The 20,114-nt window shown below is 40.3% G+C and overlaps 1 protein-coding gene across 1 annotated transcript; it reads left to right on the top strand.

The window, feature by feature from the left end:
* Positions 1-696: 696 nt before the first annotated feature.
* Positions 697-18,338, top strand: wdfy2 (WD repeat and FYVE domain containing 2). Its single transcript, XM_083996450.1, has 12 exons — positions 697-1,005; positions 3,169-3,236; positions 5,352-5,425; positions 7,019-7,073; positions 8,860-9,010; positions 10,317-10,429; positions 11,749-11,875; positions 12,435-12,540; positions 13,480-13,581; positions 16,473-16,603; positions 16,722-16,830; positions 18,194-18,338. Exons 1-12 carry the CDS (start codon positions 869-871, stop codon positions 18,221-18,223), a joined length of 1,203 nt encoding a protein of 400 aa, XP_083852576.1. The 5' UTR covers positions 697-868; the 3' UTR covers positions 18,224-18,338.
* Positions 18,339-20,114: the final 1,776 nt, after the last annotated feature.

Below are 20,114 nucleotides of genomic sequence, written 5' to 3'. Positions count from 1 at the left end.
TAAGAGCGACTTGTATTATATTTGTGAATCTGAAGGTTGTACTAATGTAAAGATTAAATAAAGTTATCTCTTTGATAAAGCCATTTATTTCAACATTTTAAATAATCCACTATGAGACTGGGGATTACAGTGTCTCATTTGAAAGTTGCAAGATTTTATTTAGAGTTTATATAATAAGATATTTGTTTATGAGATAAGTACAACACTGTAGGCTAACTAATGTGACTTTTTGAGATAATAAGCTATTTGTTTACTATATAACCACAGAACCCTGTAAATAATATGACCTTTTTAGATGTAATACGCTATTTGTTTACTACCACAACACTTTTAAACTAATGTGACTTTTGAGATGTAATAATTAAGCTATTTGTTTAGGCTACTAAACCACAACACTTTGACTAATGTGATTTTTTGAGATGTAAGCTATTTGTTTACGAGATAAGTACAACACTTCGTAGGCTAACTACGGTCTTTTTTTTTTTATTTTTTTTTTTTAGATGTAATAGGCTATTTGTTTACTATAGCCACAACACCTTTTAACTAATGTGACTTTTTCAAATGTTGCTTTTATGTTGGAAATACAGAGGCAGAAATTGAGCCGGAAGTTTTATTTTGTTAACCGGAAGTGCTCGCTGTCAGTGGGAGTGTGTCTGTTGTCAGCTGACTAGCAGCGTCTCTGGCAGCCGTCACAACACCAAATGTGTGTGTATGTGTATGTGTGTGTATGTAGCCTGCCTGACAGCTTAGCCTAGCTAGCAGCCCTTAGCAGAAAGCTCCGCAGCCTCAGCCGCAGCCGTCGGACCGGTCTGGGTTATGTTTCCCGGAGCCAGAGAACCGTCCACGGAGGTTCGCGCAGCACCGATCCATGGCGGCCGAAGTGCAGCCCCAGCCGCAGGCTCGGAAGCCGTGCCTGCTGAGCAAAATCGAGGGTTTTCAGGAGATAGTGACCGCGGCGGTTATCATTCCCAAAGAAGACGGCGTTATCAGCGTGTCTGAGGACAGGTAACGTTAACGTCCAAATCCCGATTAATTTCTACAGCCGCCTCCTGCTGCCTCGTTTTGTCTCGTTAAAGATCACCACCACCGGTTCTCCCGGTCGCTACGTTAACTGCTGCAGCTCGCGCACCGCCTGGGTGTTTAAACTTCATAATAACCGTTAGTTTTTTAAATGAGCGTTATCGAACGTTTCCATAAAAGTGTCAGGTGACAGTCATTCGAACATTACACCTCTGCTAACGGCTGTGCGCGTGTTAATGGGACCTTATATAAACATTTAAACCACTGACTAAGCATGTAAACGTCAATAAAACATGTACCGTACTTTATCAGATTTAGCCGATAATTTATACAGTGGCTAACATCGGTAAGCTAGCTACCAAAGAACCCATTCAGAAACAATGTACAGTCTCTCTGTGTTAAACATATTATTGCACTGAGGACGTTTTTTGAGTGTGTGTAATAGAGCACAGTTTCACAACCATGGTGTTATAAAAATAATAATTTATGTTTTCCCCTCACATTATCCCAGTTTTACCACCTGCCCGGGGCTTTGTATCTCTCTGTGTGTGTATGTGTGTGCTGCCAGGAGTGTGTCTCCAGTGTATTGACATCTGTATATGCTTGAGGGTGTGTGTGTCTGTGTGTTTGAACCTGCCTTTTTGCATGTTCAAAGGTTGTATGCCTTGCAATGCCTTTAACCTTAGTTACTATATGATGTATTTTCTTACAAGTATAGTCATTTATTGCACTGTGGCCAAGCTGCAGTATATGATCCATATGATCCCTGATTTAGTACCATAACCACCCATCACAAACCTGCATGATTGTCTCCTGTAACATTTTTATTAGAGCCAGATCTGCTCATAAAATTTGTTATTGAGGGGAAAATGTTAAGAATATGGACTAAGCATAATGGATCCACTTAGCACAAACTGGGAAAAAGAGACTGTAAAGCAGCAGCAGTCAAACTTTTCATGCTACAGGGCCACATCGGGTGAAGAAAATGTAGGTAGTCCTGACCCATAAGTCTGTTTTAAAACGTGCGTATTGAAAATTATTTGTGCTGTCCATTTGATTGATTAATTGAAAATTAGTGGCTTGGTCTGAATAATCGGTGTCAGGTCTGGTATCATATGAGGTGACTGTCGGTCATTTTCCACCTCAGCCTGCTCTGGTTCAGTGTTGTGAGAGCAAATGTTTGCTCACAGATGTTTGTAGACACAAGTAAACTGAGTGGGATATTTTTTTATTCAAGGTTAATCTGATCACAACATCCAGTTTGTAGTCACATGAAACAACAAATCCTTACATTGTATAAGCAGGCAAAAGCTAATTTGAGCTTTTAAGCTTCACAGTTAACTTCAGTGATTAATTCATTATGAAAACTAGTTGCCGATTCTCATAGTTCTTGCTCAAAAATTGAGCATCTCATGGAGAAATTTGGAATTCTCTAAACCGCAGGTGTTGGTGGTGACTTTGGAGAGTATCACACACATTGTATTTCACTGAGCTCCAGCTGCACATCCTCCTGCACATATTTCCCCCTATTCACACACGATTATCAACATGTAGGCAAGTTTAACTTCTTCCCACAGAGTTGAGAAGTGTGCAGCAGCTCTCAAAATGTTGAAGCTGTACAACATGTGTGCATCATGCATACATACGCACATGCAGCTCTTTTCCTTGCAGGCTACAGTTTTAGTCTCAGCGTGCTCAGGTGGCTGCTGCTCCCTGAGAGCAACTAAAACGCTCAGGGTTGCTCAGCTCAATGAAGCTGTGACATTGACTTTCAAAAAGTGTTGTATCAGAGTATAAAAAAACACTCGAGGAGCACATCCGAGTGGCAATTTATGTCCTTGGTTAGTTAAAGTTTATTGTTACTGTTTCAGTAGTTGAGGTTTTAGTATCACTTACATCATGATAATATTGTTGTGGAGGTGACAATAAAAGCCCCTTGCCTCAGCTGATTTCAGCTGTTCTTGTATGGACAATAGGGTGTTTGGCATGAACCCAGAGAAAGTGTTTACTGGATGTGCAAATAAAAACATATTCCCCAATAACCCTAAGTACCCTAAGAATGGGACATGTGACAAATCTAGCTATATTAATTGAGTGCGCTCAGTAGCCCAATGCAGAAGCTTAACCGTTATTGGTCTCACCACACAGGGCAATCCGAGTATGGCTGAAGAGAGACAGCGGTCAGTACTGGCCCAGTGTCCACCACACGATGCCATGTAAGTATTCTTACTCTCTCTTGTTTGATCTCAGAGTAAATTTGCTGTGTGTCATGAATGTTTTAGTTTGTAATTTTAGTCAGCAAAGTGGTCCAGATAACACGTGTTCTTCTTGGAAAACAGACCCGTTGTTCATTCCTCTTTTTTTTTGTCCGCTCTTCCTCTGTGCGGGCGTCTTTCTTCATTGTGAGTAACACAGTGAATCACACAATGAATTCGCCTCTCAGAATGACACAGAAGTGTAGAGTTTACATATACAAATCGAGACTCGGTGTCTGGGCTCCTCCAGGATCGTTCACTTCTGCTCTGATCAGTTGCTGCATTGCTGCACGTCTGTGACACTGTTTGTCCTTGTTTCCCTCCAGTTGTGCAACTGAAGGAAATCCTACGCTACCATCAGCAAGATCTGTAGCTCACAATAGCTGAGGCAGAGACTGCATGCACTGTGTTAAACATTTTAGTTTAACAGAAGAACAGAATGAAAACAGCAGTCGGGATTTACAGATATAGCAATTTAAATGTAGTTATAGACAGAGGGATTTATTTAGGTTTTTCCATTTATCTTTGCATTGGCACATTAAAGGTTTTCTTTTTTCTGGAAACTTTCACATGAGGTCAAGTTTCAGGGACTCTGGTCCCACGTTTAGTAGGGTTTTTTTTTTTTGCCTTCTAAATCCCAGCCAACACGTCCAGGAAATTGCGACACAGCAAACTGTTTTCCAAAATAGTTCAACGGTTAACATAGCGGTTCACTAAGTTATCTACAATAAATTCATTTTGGGGTTATTGCCCTCACATAAAATCAGCCAACAGGCTCCCAGCAAAGATAACATTCTTTATATATTTTGTCCATTTCACCGAACTCTTCAAAACACTAAGTATGCTGTTCCTTCTTGTGCAAGAGGAAAAAACTAAAACATGTTTGTGGTTACGTTGTTGTAGAGAGAAGCATGCTTACTGTAGACTAGTACAGATGTATCAATCTGACAACTGCAATGCAAAAAAATACACTATATAAACCAGAATACATTTCTTTGAGTTCATTTTTGTTTTAATGAAATATTGTAGGAATAAAAACCAGATGAGCAGAGGCCCTGAGGCCGAACAAAGCAGAGTACTATTCAGTGTGCTGAGTGATTAGCCCAGAGGGGAGGGCAGAATAATAAAGGCACCTGTATCTGACCATTGTGTGTGGTGCTTTTGAAGCCTTGGAGTCTTTCCTGTACAGCAACATCACAGACACAGAGGTTAATAGCCGCGTACATAATTTAACAGTGGTCTAGGTATAAAGAGGAAGGAGAAGCATCAAGCTCAAGTGATGAACATTGATTCAGAACTCACGAAGAACATGCACTGATGAATCTGATCAGCTGATTTTAGCGTACATGTCAGATGATTAGCAGAAAGAAAATTGCACAACAAAAAAGCCAAAGTTATGTAACATCAGAAAAACATCAGTTTTTATATAGTTTTTTCCACCATGGAGCACAGAGAGGTTTCTTTCTGAGCTGTGGGATCTGATGCTTAATTTAGAGGATTGTTACTTAAAAGAAAATTGAAAGCAGAATTTTATCAGACATATTTTTTAATCAGATTTCTTTGCTCTTGATATCTGCCTCAAATGTTCATCCAGTTATATTTTTGGAAGTTATTCAACCCACTCTCTGGCTTTACCAGAGCTTTCAATGGCATCTCATAGTCATTTTCAGAGGTAATTCAGTCAAATATGCAAAGTACATTCACTGAAGGTGAAATGGTGAGATGGAGCTGAAAGCTTAGTCAAAGCAGGGAGTGACAATGCAAATACTTCTTTTGGCAATCAAGTGTCTTCAAGGTTAAGAATGAACTCAAAACTCCTCTAGTATCATCGCATATTATTTGTTGTTGGTAGGTTCACTGCTAGATTTCTTGTTTGATGGTTAACTTTCAGGACAGTAATGCTGAGAAGGGCACTGCAGCAGAACAGAAACCACAGGGACATTGAAATTACCATAACACTGCACATTTACTAGTAAAAATAGCAGTTTTTTTAGACTGGTGTGTTTTTCCAGAAATAACAACAATAGCATGCAGGCGAGTGTTCACTGTCACTGCTGTTTGTTCTTGTGTCTCCAGCGTCGTGCTCCTGTATGTCCTTTAACCCAGAAACCAGGAGGCTGTCGGTGGGCATGGACACTGGAAGTATCTGTGTAAGTCCAACCAGCAGCCTGCTTCCCCTCCACACACACACACACACACACACACACACACACACCTCTGGCCTCTCTTTGTCTTTTCCTCACTCACCTCAGGGCTGTACTGTTGTTTGCTGCTGTGGTTGTGTCGGGAGGATACGTGTCGTGGCAGTCGGCTTATTGACAGGAAGCTTTTGCTCTGATAATCATCATCTCGCTTTTGACAGATAAAATGGATCACAGATGTAACTAACAGTGTGTGTGTGTGTTTTTTTTTTTTCTGCTGAGAGTCTTGGCTGCTCTTTAGTGCAGAGTTTGTTTATTCAGTTGGAATGAGAGTTTTGTCAGGTCACTGCGAGCTGCCAGAGAGGAAAGCCTCTTTCAGCTGTGTCCAGGTGGTCTGGACGGATGCTCAGCACTTTTCTTTTTTTTTTTAGAAAGGAGTCCGACTATTAGTCTTTAGTCAAATATGAAAGTATTTTTTTATGTTTTAAAGATCTTTTGGGGCAGTTATTTTACTTTACTTTGCTACAGTGAGGGCAGGAGGAGAGCCTTTGTCCTTCCTTCTGTCCATCCAGGTTACAGTGACATTTACTTTATCTCCCCAGAGGATGATCCTTAAAGCTTTGGCACTGTGAGCGATCATCATTTATTACCACCACACTCATCTGTCTACATCCAGGATATATATCAGCGTTTAGTTGGCAGATTTGGTTTTGATCTACTCAGCACATTCATGGTTCTCAGAGGATTATTCCTGTTCATTGTGGATATGTCATAAAACTTTCCTATAGTGCTTCCTTTTTCAATAAATAGGCACGTTAATGTAAGAATAACATTCTTACTTCCCAGATGGTGAAAGAATTTGATTTTAATGACCCGGTGGCATTTCCTGTCCAGCCTCATAATCAAAATAACCAATACTTTGCAAAAGGCCAGACTGATGATGATCTGGTTTGTTCTAAGTACTTTATCATTTGACAAATAACTCTGAACATGATACAGATCAGGTCATTTTGTTCAGAGAGATAGCATCGACTACTTTACACATTTTGCTTTGTTGTTTTATAATTCGTGGAGTTGGGAGTCGTTTGTTTTCACTTTAAACCCTCAGTCAGACTCAGAGATATCAGAATGTTTCCAAGGGCTTTCATCTCAGACCAACCTTCAAACTTCAAGTTCCTACAAGTGATTAATAATCAGGGGTGGTGGCCTCAGAGGAAATAACACTGTCAGACTTAGAGCTCTTCTGTTTTTTTTGCTGGCCTATGCACAGGCCTGTATTTTTTTTCCCCACCTCAGTCATTTGCATTTACATTTTTAGATTGTGTTTGAACAGTGTACTTCTACTTTCAAGCCTGACTGAACTTTAAACAATGACGTTTTAAAGAATCTCAACTCTTGAATCATCTCCCAAGTTAAGCATGTTTTGTTTAGATACTATATATATAAACGTTCAAGTATCTGTATCCAAACTGAAATGTAAACACACATGAATGGGTCAAACAATATTATGTTATGATTGTGGCAGAAAGTAAAGAAAATGGGTGTTTTCCTATTCATATATTTACTTTCTTTTGCGTCTTATCTTCGCTTCCTGTCTTTCAGGAGTTCATCCTGTCAGAAGACTACAACAAGATGACCCCAGCAAGTACCTACCAGGGTGAGAGAGGAAGTGTGTGTGTGTGTGTGTGTGTTTGCGTGCATGCATGCATGTCTGAGTCAGTTAGTATCACACATTTGTAAAATAAAAACAAAAATATACCAGTGCTGGTGTTTTGGCTCATTTTTATTTTTCAATCATTAGATCAATTTATTTGCAAAATGAATCACAGTATACTGTATATAGTTTTTTTTCCTTTTCAAGGATGTGCAGGTAAAGTAGAGAAACCCATCTGGGGCTTATGTTAAAACCTCACCTCAGTGTAAAAAATTTAGAGAAGAAAAAATGGGGAGAAGAAAAATGATAAAAGAATAATAAGACTGTAGCCACATTGATTTTGATATCTTGAAGTAAAATCCAAAGCCAACACCGACCTGCTCTGCTTACCACCACATTAAACCTGGTAAAAGCTTTTGGTAAAAAAAAAAAATCAGAAAATGCAGAGGACATTGGACATAAAAAGAACAATATGATGAATGAGCAGTGTGAAGACTAGCAAGGCTGCTGTGATTCAGTTAAGAAAGATTTATTCAGAGAGGGCAAAATGGCCTATGAAGTATTTGATGCACTGGCTTTTGGCAGCACTGGAAAGAGAAGCTGATGCTGCTCATCAGGAGAACAAATGATTCTGATCCACAGCCCGTCGTCTCACTCTGGGGTTCACTGTCGGCGCAGAGGGAGAACACGAAAATCTTTTTGTGTCTAAAAACTCAACCAGTTTTAGCAAAGTTTAACTCGCAGTTTTCAACTTGTGCAGATATTGTCGAGCCATATTAAAATCCACCCCAGTATTGTTAATGGATGATCATATTATGCACTTAAAAACAGTTAAGTTTGAATATTTCATATTGTGTTATTGTTATTGACCTTAGAGTCAAGTATCTGTGTGTCTGTGTGTGATTTGAAATGATTTTAATACATTTTTTTTTCTACCATAGTGTTTATCTCATAGAAAAATCAAAGATGCTATAATTAAAAAAGGGGATTCAAGTTACCGTTTTTTAAGCAAATAATACTCAGTCTCTTGCCCCCAAAACCCCCCAAAAACCAAACAAACACATCTCTATCAGATACACTTTGAACTTTATTTCTCAGTTTTGGTAATTCTTTGAAATCTCTGAATCGCATTATTTATTATTCTGCAGCCCATTGTTACTGATGCACTTTAAGGACAGTTCAGCCCTTCTAAAGTCTGCTCGGCTCTGTGTGTTTAAGGCTTTGAAATCTCTGCAGCCTGAGGATTATTTGCTCTCTGGCAGTGTTCATAATTCATTTCTTTCTTTTTGAGAATAACTCACTCAGAAATAACTGGACCAGAGCACCACTGATCGATCCCCGAGTGTCTCCTCTGCAGCCGCCGCTACCGCTACATTAGATGATTTTTTTTATGTGTGAACGAACGCACATAAGGAGGAATTGATTCTTTGATGAATGCAGAGCGATATATTCATAGTTGAGCTTTCATGATGTGTGTTTCTGTGATCTGGTGTGTAGATGCATGCCTTTCTCTCATGTGTGGCTGTGTGAAATTTTAAGGTCTTAACACATCACTGCAAGCAGGGTCGATTTTCCTTTACAGAAGGCAGCGATGTGATGGAAAACTGTTGTTCTTCACGGTAGCCCTGTTCGAAACAGGCTGTTAAATGTGAATTTCTGCTCAATCACAGGCCGCAAAATATGTGTTTTGATTGTTGGCGTCCCAGGATCTCTGCACAGTCGCCTGCATTGTGATTGAAGAAAATCTCATGTGATGCATTTGTGTGTTTGTGTATATGTGTATGTGCAGCTCACCAGGGCAGAGTGACAGTGGTGCTGTTTGTGCTGGAGATGGAGTGGCTTCTGAGCACCGGCCAGGACAAAAACTTCACCTGGCACTGCTCGGAGAGCGGCCAGCAGCTGGGGACGTATCGCACCGCTGCCTGGGTTTCTGGACTACAGTATCCTTTAATGCCCACTCCTCGGTCTGTTTGTTGTCTCTGTATTCAGGCTTCCCGGCCCCTTAGAGGCTGCTCGACCAACCTGACGGATAAAACCTCCAGCTTAATGGAGTGGAGTGAATGTAGCTAAGTGGGAAAGTAACAAACCATCTTTGGTGCTCTGAGAGAAATCTCTGCTTTTATTATGACAACACAGTCTATTTTAAGGCCACAGCAACATATAACAGGGGCAACTGAGATTAGCTTCCAGTTAGTTTGTATTACTCGGAGGGGCTAACAATAGGCATCAGTCATGCTGTTGTCAAGGAAACGGGCTGAGTAGGTTTCTGTAATGGCCAGATGAAAGGCTGTGAGTGCTCGGCAGCAACACTGATCCATACCAATGAGGCCGCCATTAGGTCATCAGAGTGCCTGCTCGTGTCCTGCTAGCCTCCACATGCTAACCTGTCTGGCCTGCTCGGCTGGAGCTGAGCTGAGCGGTGACAGTTAGACTTGTTTGGGTTTGTAGTGACTCTGAAGGTGATAATGACTCATGTTGGACTGAATCTAATGGGTGCGATGTTTGATTAGTGGAAGTAAGGATGAATGAGAGGGAAACAACAAACAAGAGGGTTTTCATGGTTGGAAGGGAACTTAGATTTATTTCTATTCCATCTATTCAGACAGTGAAGTATATGACTTGATACTAATTAGTAACTTATTAATACATGTATAAATGTTTAACTCTAGCTTGTTAAACTCAGCTATAATGGGTTTAATGATTATATTTTATACTTAATTCTTAACTTATGCTTAATAGTGTATAGTTATAGTGTAATTCACTTTGTTGCTTAATTCAAAAATGATTGTTGAATAGGATTCAATGGGGCACAAATTGTGTATATAGGATATTTTAGCTTTAATTTGTAAGCATAAATCAGATTTCCATTCAAATTATCAAAATTGAAAACTTATTTTCCAGTATTAAAAATAAAATCCTCAGGTTACGTCCTGTGCAGTCATCGTTATGGTCTTGTACAAGGCGGACAGTGTTGCATGTATGATTTTGGTCTGCAGTGACTGAACCAGGTCAGAAGACGACGTCCGGTGAAAGGGTGAGGAGTCATCCACTGACACACTGCTGCTACACTAACGCCGCCCAGGGCTTCTACTCACATCATATTGGTTTCTGTGTTCTCCTGAACGATGCTGAGTGGAGGTGCAGTGGGAATTTGCTCGGTTTAGTTTGTAGTAACAGTTAAAAGTCTGAATCCATGCATCAGTAGGACTTGGTCTCTTCTCTTCTTCGACCTTAACATGAACCCAGATTCGACGTGGAGACCAGACATGCGTTTGTCGGGGACCAGTCGGGTCAGGTGACCATCCTGAAGCTGGAGCAGGACAACTGCAGCCTGGTCACCACCTTCAAGGGACACACTGGTAAACTACACACACATTCTTCTGTTTGCTGGTTTATCTCCTTATAACTGAACAACAACAACAAGGAGTTGAATGATTCATTTTATTTTCCATTCAACAGATTGAACCATAATGAAATTTATTGTCAGTTTCATCCCCAGCGTGCACACTGAGGAGGATGAATTCTCACAGCCAGAGGACACAAGTTTGCTGAATAAAAGTGGCATCAATTTTTCTTGCATGCTATTTGAGATGTTTTCTGTACAAATATTGGCCATCTAAATTGCCTTGCAGCAACGTTTGAGATAATTCCTGCTTCCTGCTCTGATTTCATGCACCTGCGTACTCGTACAAATATTAGTTTGTGAAAATGAACAAGTGTCGCTTCCTTGTGTCCCTCATGGGCTCCGGGCTGAGATGACACAGAGAGTCGTGGGTAACTGAATAATGCAGATCACAACTGATCAGTGGCCTTAAAAACAAACATAACCTACAAAATAAACACCATGACTGGAACAATTGTACAGTATGGAAAAGTATGGAATTTGATTTTATACATTTCCAGGTCTGGAAAAGTATGTAAAATGGAAACTATTGTATGGAGATATATTTATCTTAATACTTCTCTGGCTTTGGTCTTATCTGAAGTTGTTTGGGAAAATTATTTTGTATGCGCTATTGTACCTAGCTATAGTCTCCTGGAAATTATTTGGTGACATAATGGCATACAAATTCAGAATAATGAAAATAAATTAATAATTTAGATGTCACAAATTATTTGAATTTTTTTTTTTTTTATGGAGAAGTCTGGAAATTAGGGTCTGGAAAAAGTATGGAATTTTGAAATGTCAGATGTGTAGGAACTCTGATTGTAGTTTAGTAAAGAACCTCAATAGCTGCAGTAAATCCATAATAGTTGCTGCCACATTGTCCTCAGGCAGGTTGCAGATCTATTGAGCCAGTTATGAAGAGTTTTTTTTTTTCTAAGGTCTAAGTCCTTGATGGTCTTTACGCTCAAGAAAATCCTTTGTGGTTGTCAGTGGAGTTCACTTCAACAAAGAGGACACTGAAAAATGACTTCCAGCGGGTGCTGAATGGGAATTAAAGTCTTTAGAAACAAGTATGATGGTTGGTGTTAAATTATAAAGAGACACGGTTGAGCTCAGGGTCACTAGAAAAGATCTCAAGTGTAGTGAAAGGACTTTTGTAGCATTCGAATCATTAGAATATCAGAAAAAGACATGACATGGAGGAAAGCCACAGGGCGTCGTGTCTATTAACGGCCTCACCTTTCTATGGCTTTGTCCCTTAATCTCTGTGTGTGTGTGTGTTTGCCGCAGGTAATGTGACGGCGTTGTGTTGGGACCCGTCCCAGAGGGTGCTGTTCTCCGGCAGCTCGGATCACTCCATCATCATGTGGGACATCGGAGGGCGCAAAGGCACCGCCATCGAGATGCAAGGACACAAGTAAGAAAGAAAGAAACAAATAAAACAAACAAACCACTGGTGAATAAATATTTCTCATCCTCTCTCATTACTCATCTCACTGCACCACACTGATAAGGTGTAATTAAACGCTCCACTGCTTTGTGTTGATAGATTTCTATTGTCTTTTTGTTTTCATTGCTGAGCTATTTAAAGTGCTGCTGCTATTCTGTTTTAATGTTTTATTGTTGTCAGCTGTTAAAGTAGAGAAGTCATGGAAATACGCTCATTCTGTTTTTTGCTAAGAGTTATGACAAGTGCTCTCATGTTTATAAGGTCATTAAGAAGCGAGAGCCCTGAGCATTTAGAATTAAGATTTGTACCATTTTGTGCCCAGGAGATGTTAATTTAATTATTGTGTGTGTTTTTTTTCCCCCCAATTGTAGTTTACATTTATTTTATGAATTAAATTAAATTTAATATGTAGATACATTGAGAATGGAATTAATTGTTATATTGCAGCTCTATTCCAGTTCATATTTGCAAGGTAAATTGTGTTTATTCAGTGTGTGTGTGTGTGTGTGTCTGTGTGTTGCCACAGTGACAAGGTTCAGGGCTTGTGCTACGCCTCGCACACTCGCCAGCTGATCTCCTGCAGCTCAGACGGAGGCATCGTCATCTGGAACATGGACGTAACACGACAAGAGGTGATGGAGTGTGATATCAACCCTCAACACACAAATACACGGTCATACTCAGAGTCTCAGAGACACACTGAGAAGAAAATGTGGAAAAAAAAATAAGGCGCTGTGTATGTGTGTGTGTGTTTTCATCTGTGTGCGCTTACATCACTGTGATACAGATCTTTGTGCTGCTGATATTCTCTCCAGAAATCTATGAAAAAATCACCAGATTAACATAATGTTCCCTGATTTCCTCCTTTACAAACACACTCAGGCAGTTTAATTTCAGCCTGCAATCGTCTGCTCTCCCTCTGCGCCCTGCCAGTCTCCTCTCAGTTAGTTAGGACTTGATTGCTTCTTTATTTACCCAGAGTCACTTTCATTGTGGCTCAGTGTCACTCAGTCGTGCCTCAGCCTCAGTTATTTGGCCCCAAAATTCTCATCTCGATTTTATTTTCTGACTCGTTGGATCGAGTCGAGCCGACGTCCCTCTCGGCGAGCTTTAAAAATAAAATCAGCAGCTTGCTGTTGTTCCCCAAACGATCACTCACAGTTGTTAAACTAAACCCTGCTCGGTGCAGTAGGATACTCGGGGACAGTTGTTAACAGGCAGATTCATTAAAGCTGTGGGAGTTAAAGTGAGAGGCAGTAGAAACACTCATTCAGAGTCATTTAATTCCTCCTGTGGATCAGGGCTTTAGTGGCTTGTTCGATCCTTGAATTGTTTGCTCAAGTATCAGAACAGTTGTTCCAACGGTGGCGCTATAAGGAAAGCTACACACACACTGGTGACTCGTCCGGATCAATCATTCATTTCCTATAACTTTATAAAGCCAGTTAAAAGCCTGACACCTGTGGGTTTATAGAGTTTGTTAAGTACATATTAAATTGCTTTTCTTTTAAAGTGTTTTCTTCGTCTATAAAGAGGAAAAATGTCTAATTTAAAAATGTGTGTTTGCACAGACGCCCGAGTGGTTGGACAGTGACTCGTGTCAGAAGTGTGAGCAGCCGTTCTTCTGGAACTTCAAACAGATGTGGGACAGTAAGAAGATCGGCCTGCGACAGGTATCACACACACACACACACACACACACACACACACACCGATCACTTATCGTCTTTTATTCATATCACTGATAAAGCGCTGGACCTGAGACAGTTGAGACGTCAGTGACTCTGGATCTGTGGCTCCAAACACACACACACACACACACACACACACACACACACACACACACACACACACACACACACACACACACACACACACACACACACACACACACACACACACACACACACACACACACCTCACTGTCACTGCCACTGCTGCTTCACTAATGACAAACAAACATCCTGCGGCTGTTTTATTGCCTCAGTCTCAGGAGGAGTTTGATGTTGCTGTTACTCATTTCAAGTGAGTGTGGGTGTGTGTGTGGGTGTGTGGGTGGGTGTGTGTGTGTGGTCTACAGTTCAACGACACCGATGCAGCTGTTCTTTGACTGCGCAATAATTGTCAGAAAGATTTTGCAGCATGAACCAAACATCATGCAAATGCAGTTGTTTTGTGTTTGTGGAGATGAGTTCCATGTTTCTCTCAATCACAGAGTTTCCTGTTTCACATGGAAAAGTCTTGAGTGTAAAGCAGCAGTACACAACTGATAATGCCGACCAAACAAACCCTATAACCTAACCCTCCTATCTAAACTGTAATTCTATGAAAATGGAGGAAATCCCCCTTTTTTATCATTATTATTTATTAATTTACTTATTTAATTTCCTCTTGTTTTTTAATTTATGTATTAGTTGAACTATTTATTGATTCATTTCCTTCCTCTGCTCCTCCACATCCTCTCTTTTACTCTCTTTCTTTTCTCCATCTATCGCATCTTCCTCAGTCCTCACCCATCCACACACGCGCGCGCACACACAAACATGCAGCAAATATTTGGTCTTAAATTGTTTCGTTGATAGTTGTTCTTGTCCTGTTTGGGTAATTGTCTGGTATCGTGTCTCCTTCTTGTTCGCGTTCTCCTGTTTTATAAATCTTTGTTGTCGTGTTGTTAATTAGAAAATAATAAATGGAGGAATTGTCATGACCCTGGTTCAAGTAGCCACAACAAAAAGTAAACACACCATGATTGAGAAAATAAAGAAGGTTTCACTGAACCAAATTAGACCAAATTGGAAAATCAAATTTAAGTATGAGATAAATGAGATAAACCTAAAAATGAAGCCTAAACAGACATAATCAAAACAAAAAGGACATAGGCAGCCAGGCCTTAAATACTCAGGTGTTCCAGGTAAATGATCACCTGCAGACAGGAAGTCAGGGCTGTCAAACATGATGATAAAAACACAAAAGGCAATAACTGTGGTGGTATGTGACAGAGGTGCGGCCTCTCCAGTCTCATGACCTGGACATACTCAGACTTGGATCTCATAACTTTGGCCTTGACCTGAAAATAAAAACTTGTAACTTCACATGGAGTAAACTTCATGTTTCCTCTGTTTACCTCGAGACACAGGGATCATTTTCTCAAGATCTTGAGAAAGGGAACTTTGTTTTCCTCGAGATAACGACATAATTAATCAGAGATGTGCCTGAGATGTCCTTCGCACAGTAGGTCTCTCAGTCATCATCCCGTATCCATGGAGACGCCCGGGGCCTCGGAGAAGGTCAGCTATGTAGTTAACAAGACATCAGGCTGCGCTGATAAAAGCCGAAGCCTCTCTGACCTCTTCTTCTAACGATGACACACGTTATCGTGTTTAGTGTTTACAAAGACGTGAAGCTCTTTCAGCCGGTGGCAGGTCGGGATTGAAGAGCTCTGATGGGATGTGTCATGATATGATGCCTTGATCAATATTTTCCTTCAATGAAGAGCCTTATATAGAGTTCCTACGCAAGTATGGAAAGTATAGAATTTGATTTTATACATTTCCAGGTCTGGGAAAGTATGGAAAATGAAAACTATTGTATGGAAATATATTTATCTTAATACTTATCTGGGTTTGGTCTTATCTGAAGTTATTTGGGTTAATTATTTTATATTGATGAGGCTACAGTCCTCACCGCAGGCTCGAATCCCGCGTCCTGCATGTCATTCCCCCTCTCTCTGCCTCCCCATTTCCTGTCTATCTCTCTACTGTGTGCTATCAATTAAAGGCACAAAGCCAAAAAATATACTTTAAAAAAAAATTATTTTATATTGGCTACAATCTCCTGGAAATTACTTGATGACATAATGGCATACAAATTCTACGACGGAGTATTAGGGCCACATTGACAAATAAAAAAATCACAAACTTCGAGAATAAAGTCGTAAATGTATGACTTTATTCTCGTAATGTTGTGACTTTTTTCTCGTAGGAAATGTACGACTTTAATCTCGTAAATTTACAAATTTATTCTCATAAATTTATTCTCGAAGTGTGTTTTGTTTTGTTTTTCTCAATGTGGCCCTAATACTCCGTCGTACAAATTCAAAATAATGAAAACAAACGATTAATTGAATCATTTATTTACATGACACATCTAAATACTCAAATGTCACAAATTATTTGCATGTTTTTACTGAGAAGTCTGGAAATTAGGGTCTGGAAAAAGTATGGAATTTTGACATTTCAAATGTGTAGGAACCCTGCTTATAGACTGTTTCATTGTTATCTCAAGATTTCCAATTGTTGATATCTTGGGAAAATAAAGTTTTATTTTCTGAAGATCTGAAGGAAAATGGATGAAATAAAATGTGTGAATGTGCGGCTCCTTAGGGCTTCGGTAAAACACAGCTGGCTGCCAAAAACAAGGGCTTTTTTTCCTCCACTTTTCTTTCACCTTTTTTTTTTTTTACCCTCTGAAGCTTTTTCCCCCCCGACTCTCCTGCTGCTGCTGGTGAGAGATCACAGTGTTGCTAATGTAAGCTGACATGTTGAAGTCCTCTCGTGTCCCTCAGCACCACTGTAGGAAGTGTGGCCAGGCAGTGTGTGGCAAGTGTTCGTCCAAACGCTCCACCATCCCCCTCATGGGCTTCGAGTTCGAGGTGCGTGTGTGCGACAGCTGCCACGAGTCCATCACCGACGAGGAGTGAGTAACAATCGACCTCTGTTGTTGACTTGTGCTGACCCTTTGTGCTGCCAGCTTCCTCGGCGCTCGCAACCGCCGCCGGTGAAGTAACCGGCGTTACCCTTTTGTGTCTCCGCAGCCGCGCGCCCACGGCCACCTTCCACGACAGCAAGCACAGCATTGTTTACATGCACTACGATCCCACCACTGGAAACCTGCTCACCTCTGGCACCGACAAGGTTATCAAGGTCTGGATGGGAACAAACACTTTCTGTTGTATTCCTGAGTCTCAGATAAGACAGACACGCACAAAACAGGAACATTTACACACTCACTCCTGAGGTTTTAATCCATCTTTGCTATCAAGAAGGTTTTAGTTGTTTTGTGTTTTTATTTTCCTGGGAGGTGACCCAGCAACCCGCTCTATCTAAAAACCTGATAAATTTTAATGAAATTTGGTGGAAAGTTAATGACAAATCACCATGAATTACGCATTGCTGTTTTTTTTTGTTTTTAAAAAAAAATCTAACTGGGTGTGTGAGTTAAAGGTGGATGGAGATAATTTGGGCTTTTTCTTTGCACCATTTCTAACAAAATTAAATGAGGCTATAATTCCCTCTGGAGTAGCACAATTTAGATTAAATTCAGAGAACTCAGCTTGATACACAATGACTTATCATTACAGCAGAGTTGAAGCTTTATTCATATTCTCATTATTATTCTGTCAAAGCTTTGGTTTAAAAATGTGCAAGTGCAAAAACTCACAGAAAGACTTTCTTTTTGTCCATCACATCTGGATCCAGATGTAAATTTAAAGTAGAGTTACACCAAAGCATTAGCCCATAGTGAATTAACCTTTTGCAGCTTTAAGCCCCTTTTAGCTCATTTGTTTTGATTCTGCTCACAGCCACACACACTGTTGTAGCTGAGTCTCTGATAAACACATGGTGCTGCTGATGACTCGGCTCTAAACAGCAGAGTCACAGAGTAGTTGAACATTTAGCAGCTAATGAGTCAGATATTTCTCTCAGGAGCCGCTGGAGAGAAGATCAGAGACTTGGGTTCATAAAGAAGACAAAAACACAATTCAATTCATAATGCAGCTCTAATAGGTTCTGTAACTGAAATAATAATGAATAACAGTTGATACAATAATAATAAATCAAGACATTCTAATTAAAATATTCAGTAAAGAGGTTTTAGAGGTTTACACTCATATTACATAAGTTATTTTTCACCCTGTGCGAATATTTACTGTTTCACTGCAAATTATATGATTCAATCATGTGTTCAGTGGATTCCCCCATGTTTGTTTGTAATTCGTAGTTTGTGTGGTTGATAATGCATGAAATACTGTAATCATTTTTGAGCATTTTCCTTAATATTTAGATTCTTTTGTTCTTGATTATTTTTCAAAACAAAATGTTAAAGTTTATAAACCAAAACCGACAGAATCATGTCTGTGTCTGGTTTTCATATGTAGGTCACATGTAGGTTTCACTCCTCACCTGTCTGAACTTTAAAAGAGCAGAAAAGCCTCTTTAACATTGAGCTCATCAGCGTGGCCTGTATTTGAACAACAAGCTGATTATGTGTTGTGTTTCTGTGCAGCTATGGGACATGACTCCTGTGGTGTCCTGAGGTCTGTGGACGAGCGGCCGTCAGCAGGAACCTGTGTTCGTCCAAACTGCGAGGCTTTAACAGCAGCAGCTGCACTCAGAAAAAAAAAAAAAAGACAGACAGAAAGACAGACAAAGGGCTCATCCAACAGTATCGATGTCAGCGGGATAATATTTAACAGCTACTCAACAACAACAAGCAGCGGCCGCTGCACGTTCACAGTGAGGACACTGCAGGCAGTGAAGCCTGGGAACAGGACAGGCCTTGGTTGACACGAGGTTACAGATGGTTGTGGGTGTTTGCTTGTGTGAAAGGTTGTGATGGGTGGGCATCTTCCTGTGTGTGTGCGTGTGTGTCTGTGGTGTATATGATTGTGTGGGAGGGGATGAGGCATTTGACTTTGTAAACATTTGACACACTTTATTCACTTAATCTTCAAGCATTCCTCGCCACACGTCATACTGGAAACCGTCGCTGAGATTTTCCTGCACTGTCTGTGAGAGCCCTCAGAACAAACTTGACATTTCTGTAGATGCGAAGCAGCTTGTGAAACTGGATCGTAACTCTCTCGCTGATCTAATCTCATGTTCAACAGATTCTCCACAAGAGGGAGCTCTTTAATCATTGTCAAACCAGATTTACACCTGCACCACCTACAGGAGAGCGAAGCAGCAGCTGCAGCAGTTAAGGTGTGATGTGTTCCCTGGAGACTAGTCGTTGTGTTTTAGGTTTCATATTTGACTAGTGCACAGTTGGTTTACTGAAATATCAGACAACTGATCTCCAGGGGCTATTTAATGCTAAGATTTGCATACAGTCCAGGCTGTGGCTGTGAAACACCAAATCTTAGGATGTGCATTTGTGCATGAAGATTTAGTAACAGAATCAAGAATAGTTAACCTGTTTGAACATCGATAAACCTTTTATAACATCAAACCAAGTACAAGACAAAGTGACCCTGTAGAAATTGCCTTCTCTAAACAGCAAACTCTAAAATTAAGTTAAATCTACATTATAACATGTTTACTCAGTGCTCATTAGATGGACCATTCCGTTGTCAAAATCTCTCCAGATGCACCATTGTGCAAAAGTCTGAGACCATTTTATGATGTTATCGGGAACTTTTTCACCTTCAGTGTAACTAAGAGGACACGTAGTCGTGACACTGCAGTTGTAACTCGTTGCCTGCAGGTGGCGCTACTGTCAGCGCTGCAGGAACTGCTGCATTTCTTGCCTGTAGGTGGTGCTAATGAGCAACATCTGCAAATGTATCTGCAGATGTTTTGTTGCAGGGGTCTGGCACAGTTTAGACTGAATCTGCATGTGTGAAACTGCTGTAGCAGCACATCTGCAGATTACACAGCATCAGCTGATCCTGTGTCCAGGTGCCTCACATCACTCACACTGTGTGTTTGACTTCCCGGGTTTCATAATCAAAAACAGTCATATCTTTGGTTTGGAAACGGTTCATACAAGGCCACAGATCTGAACAAATAAGTCCTTTATTGGAGTTTCTGTACAGGCTGCTGTGTGTGTAGATCTCCAACTTGTCTGGTATCAGGATATCCACCTTTTTCTTTAAAGTTAAAGTGTGAGTGTCTACTCGACTATAATGCCCCCTCCATTAAGCATTACAGATAAAACTGGATTTCAGGCAAAGCTCCCAAACCCTAAAAGTTGGTCCACGATTACAAACATTAACTTTATTTTTTATTATTCAGGCATCTGAGATCTTCAAGAATCCAAATACAGCATCTGAGACTTTAACTTTATTGAGATTTGCTGCAACTGTAAGAAACTTTAGCATCTTTGGTTTGACGTTTACTCTCAGTGTCACATCATAAAGCTTCAGTATCATGTGTGAATCAGGCAGATCTATAACATATCAGACAATGTAAACAGGCTCTGATGG

Source organism: Trachurus trachurus (assembly GCF_905171665.1).
Source record: "Trachurus trachurus genome assembly, chromosome: 21".
Lineage (NCBI taxonomy): Eukaryota > Metazoa > Chordata > Actinopteri > Carangiformes > Carangidae > Trachurus > Trachurus trachurus.
This window is presented reverse-complemented; position numbering and strand designations above follow the sequence as displayed.

Excerpts from the sequence above, each read along its gene's own strand:
- wdfy2 (XM_083996450.1), top strand. The coding sequence starts at position 869 with ATGGCGGCCGAAGTGCAGCCCCAGCCGCAGGCTCGGAAGCCGTGCCTG. Across the intron at positions 5,426-7,018 it reads TGGACACTGGAAGTATCTGT|GAGTTCATCCTGTCAGAAGA; the intron begins GTAAGTCCAACC and ends CCTGTCTTTCAG. Across the intron at positions 16,831-18,193 it reads GCACCGACAAGGTTATCAAG|CTATGGGACATGACTCCTGT; the intron begins GTCTGGATGGGA and ends GTTTCTGTGCAG.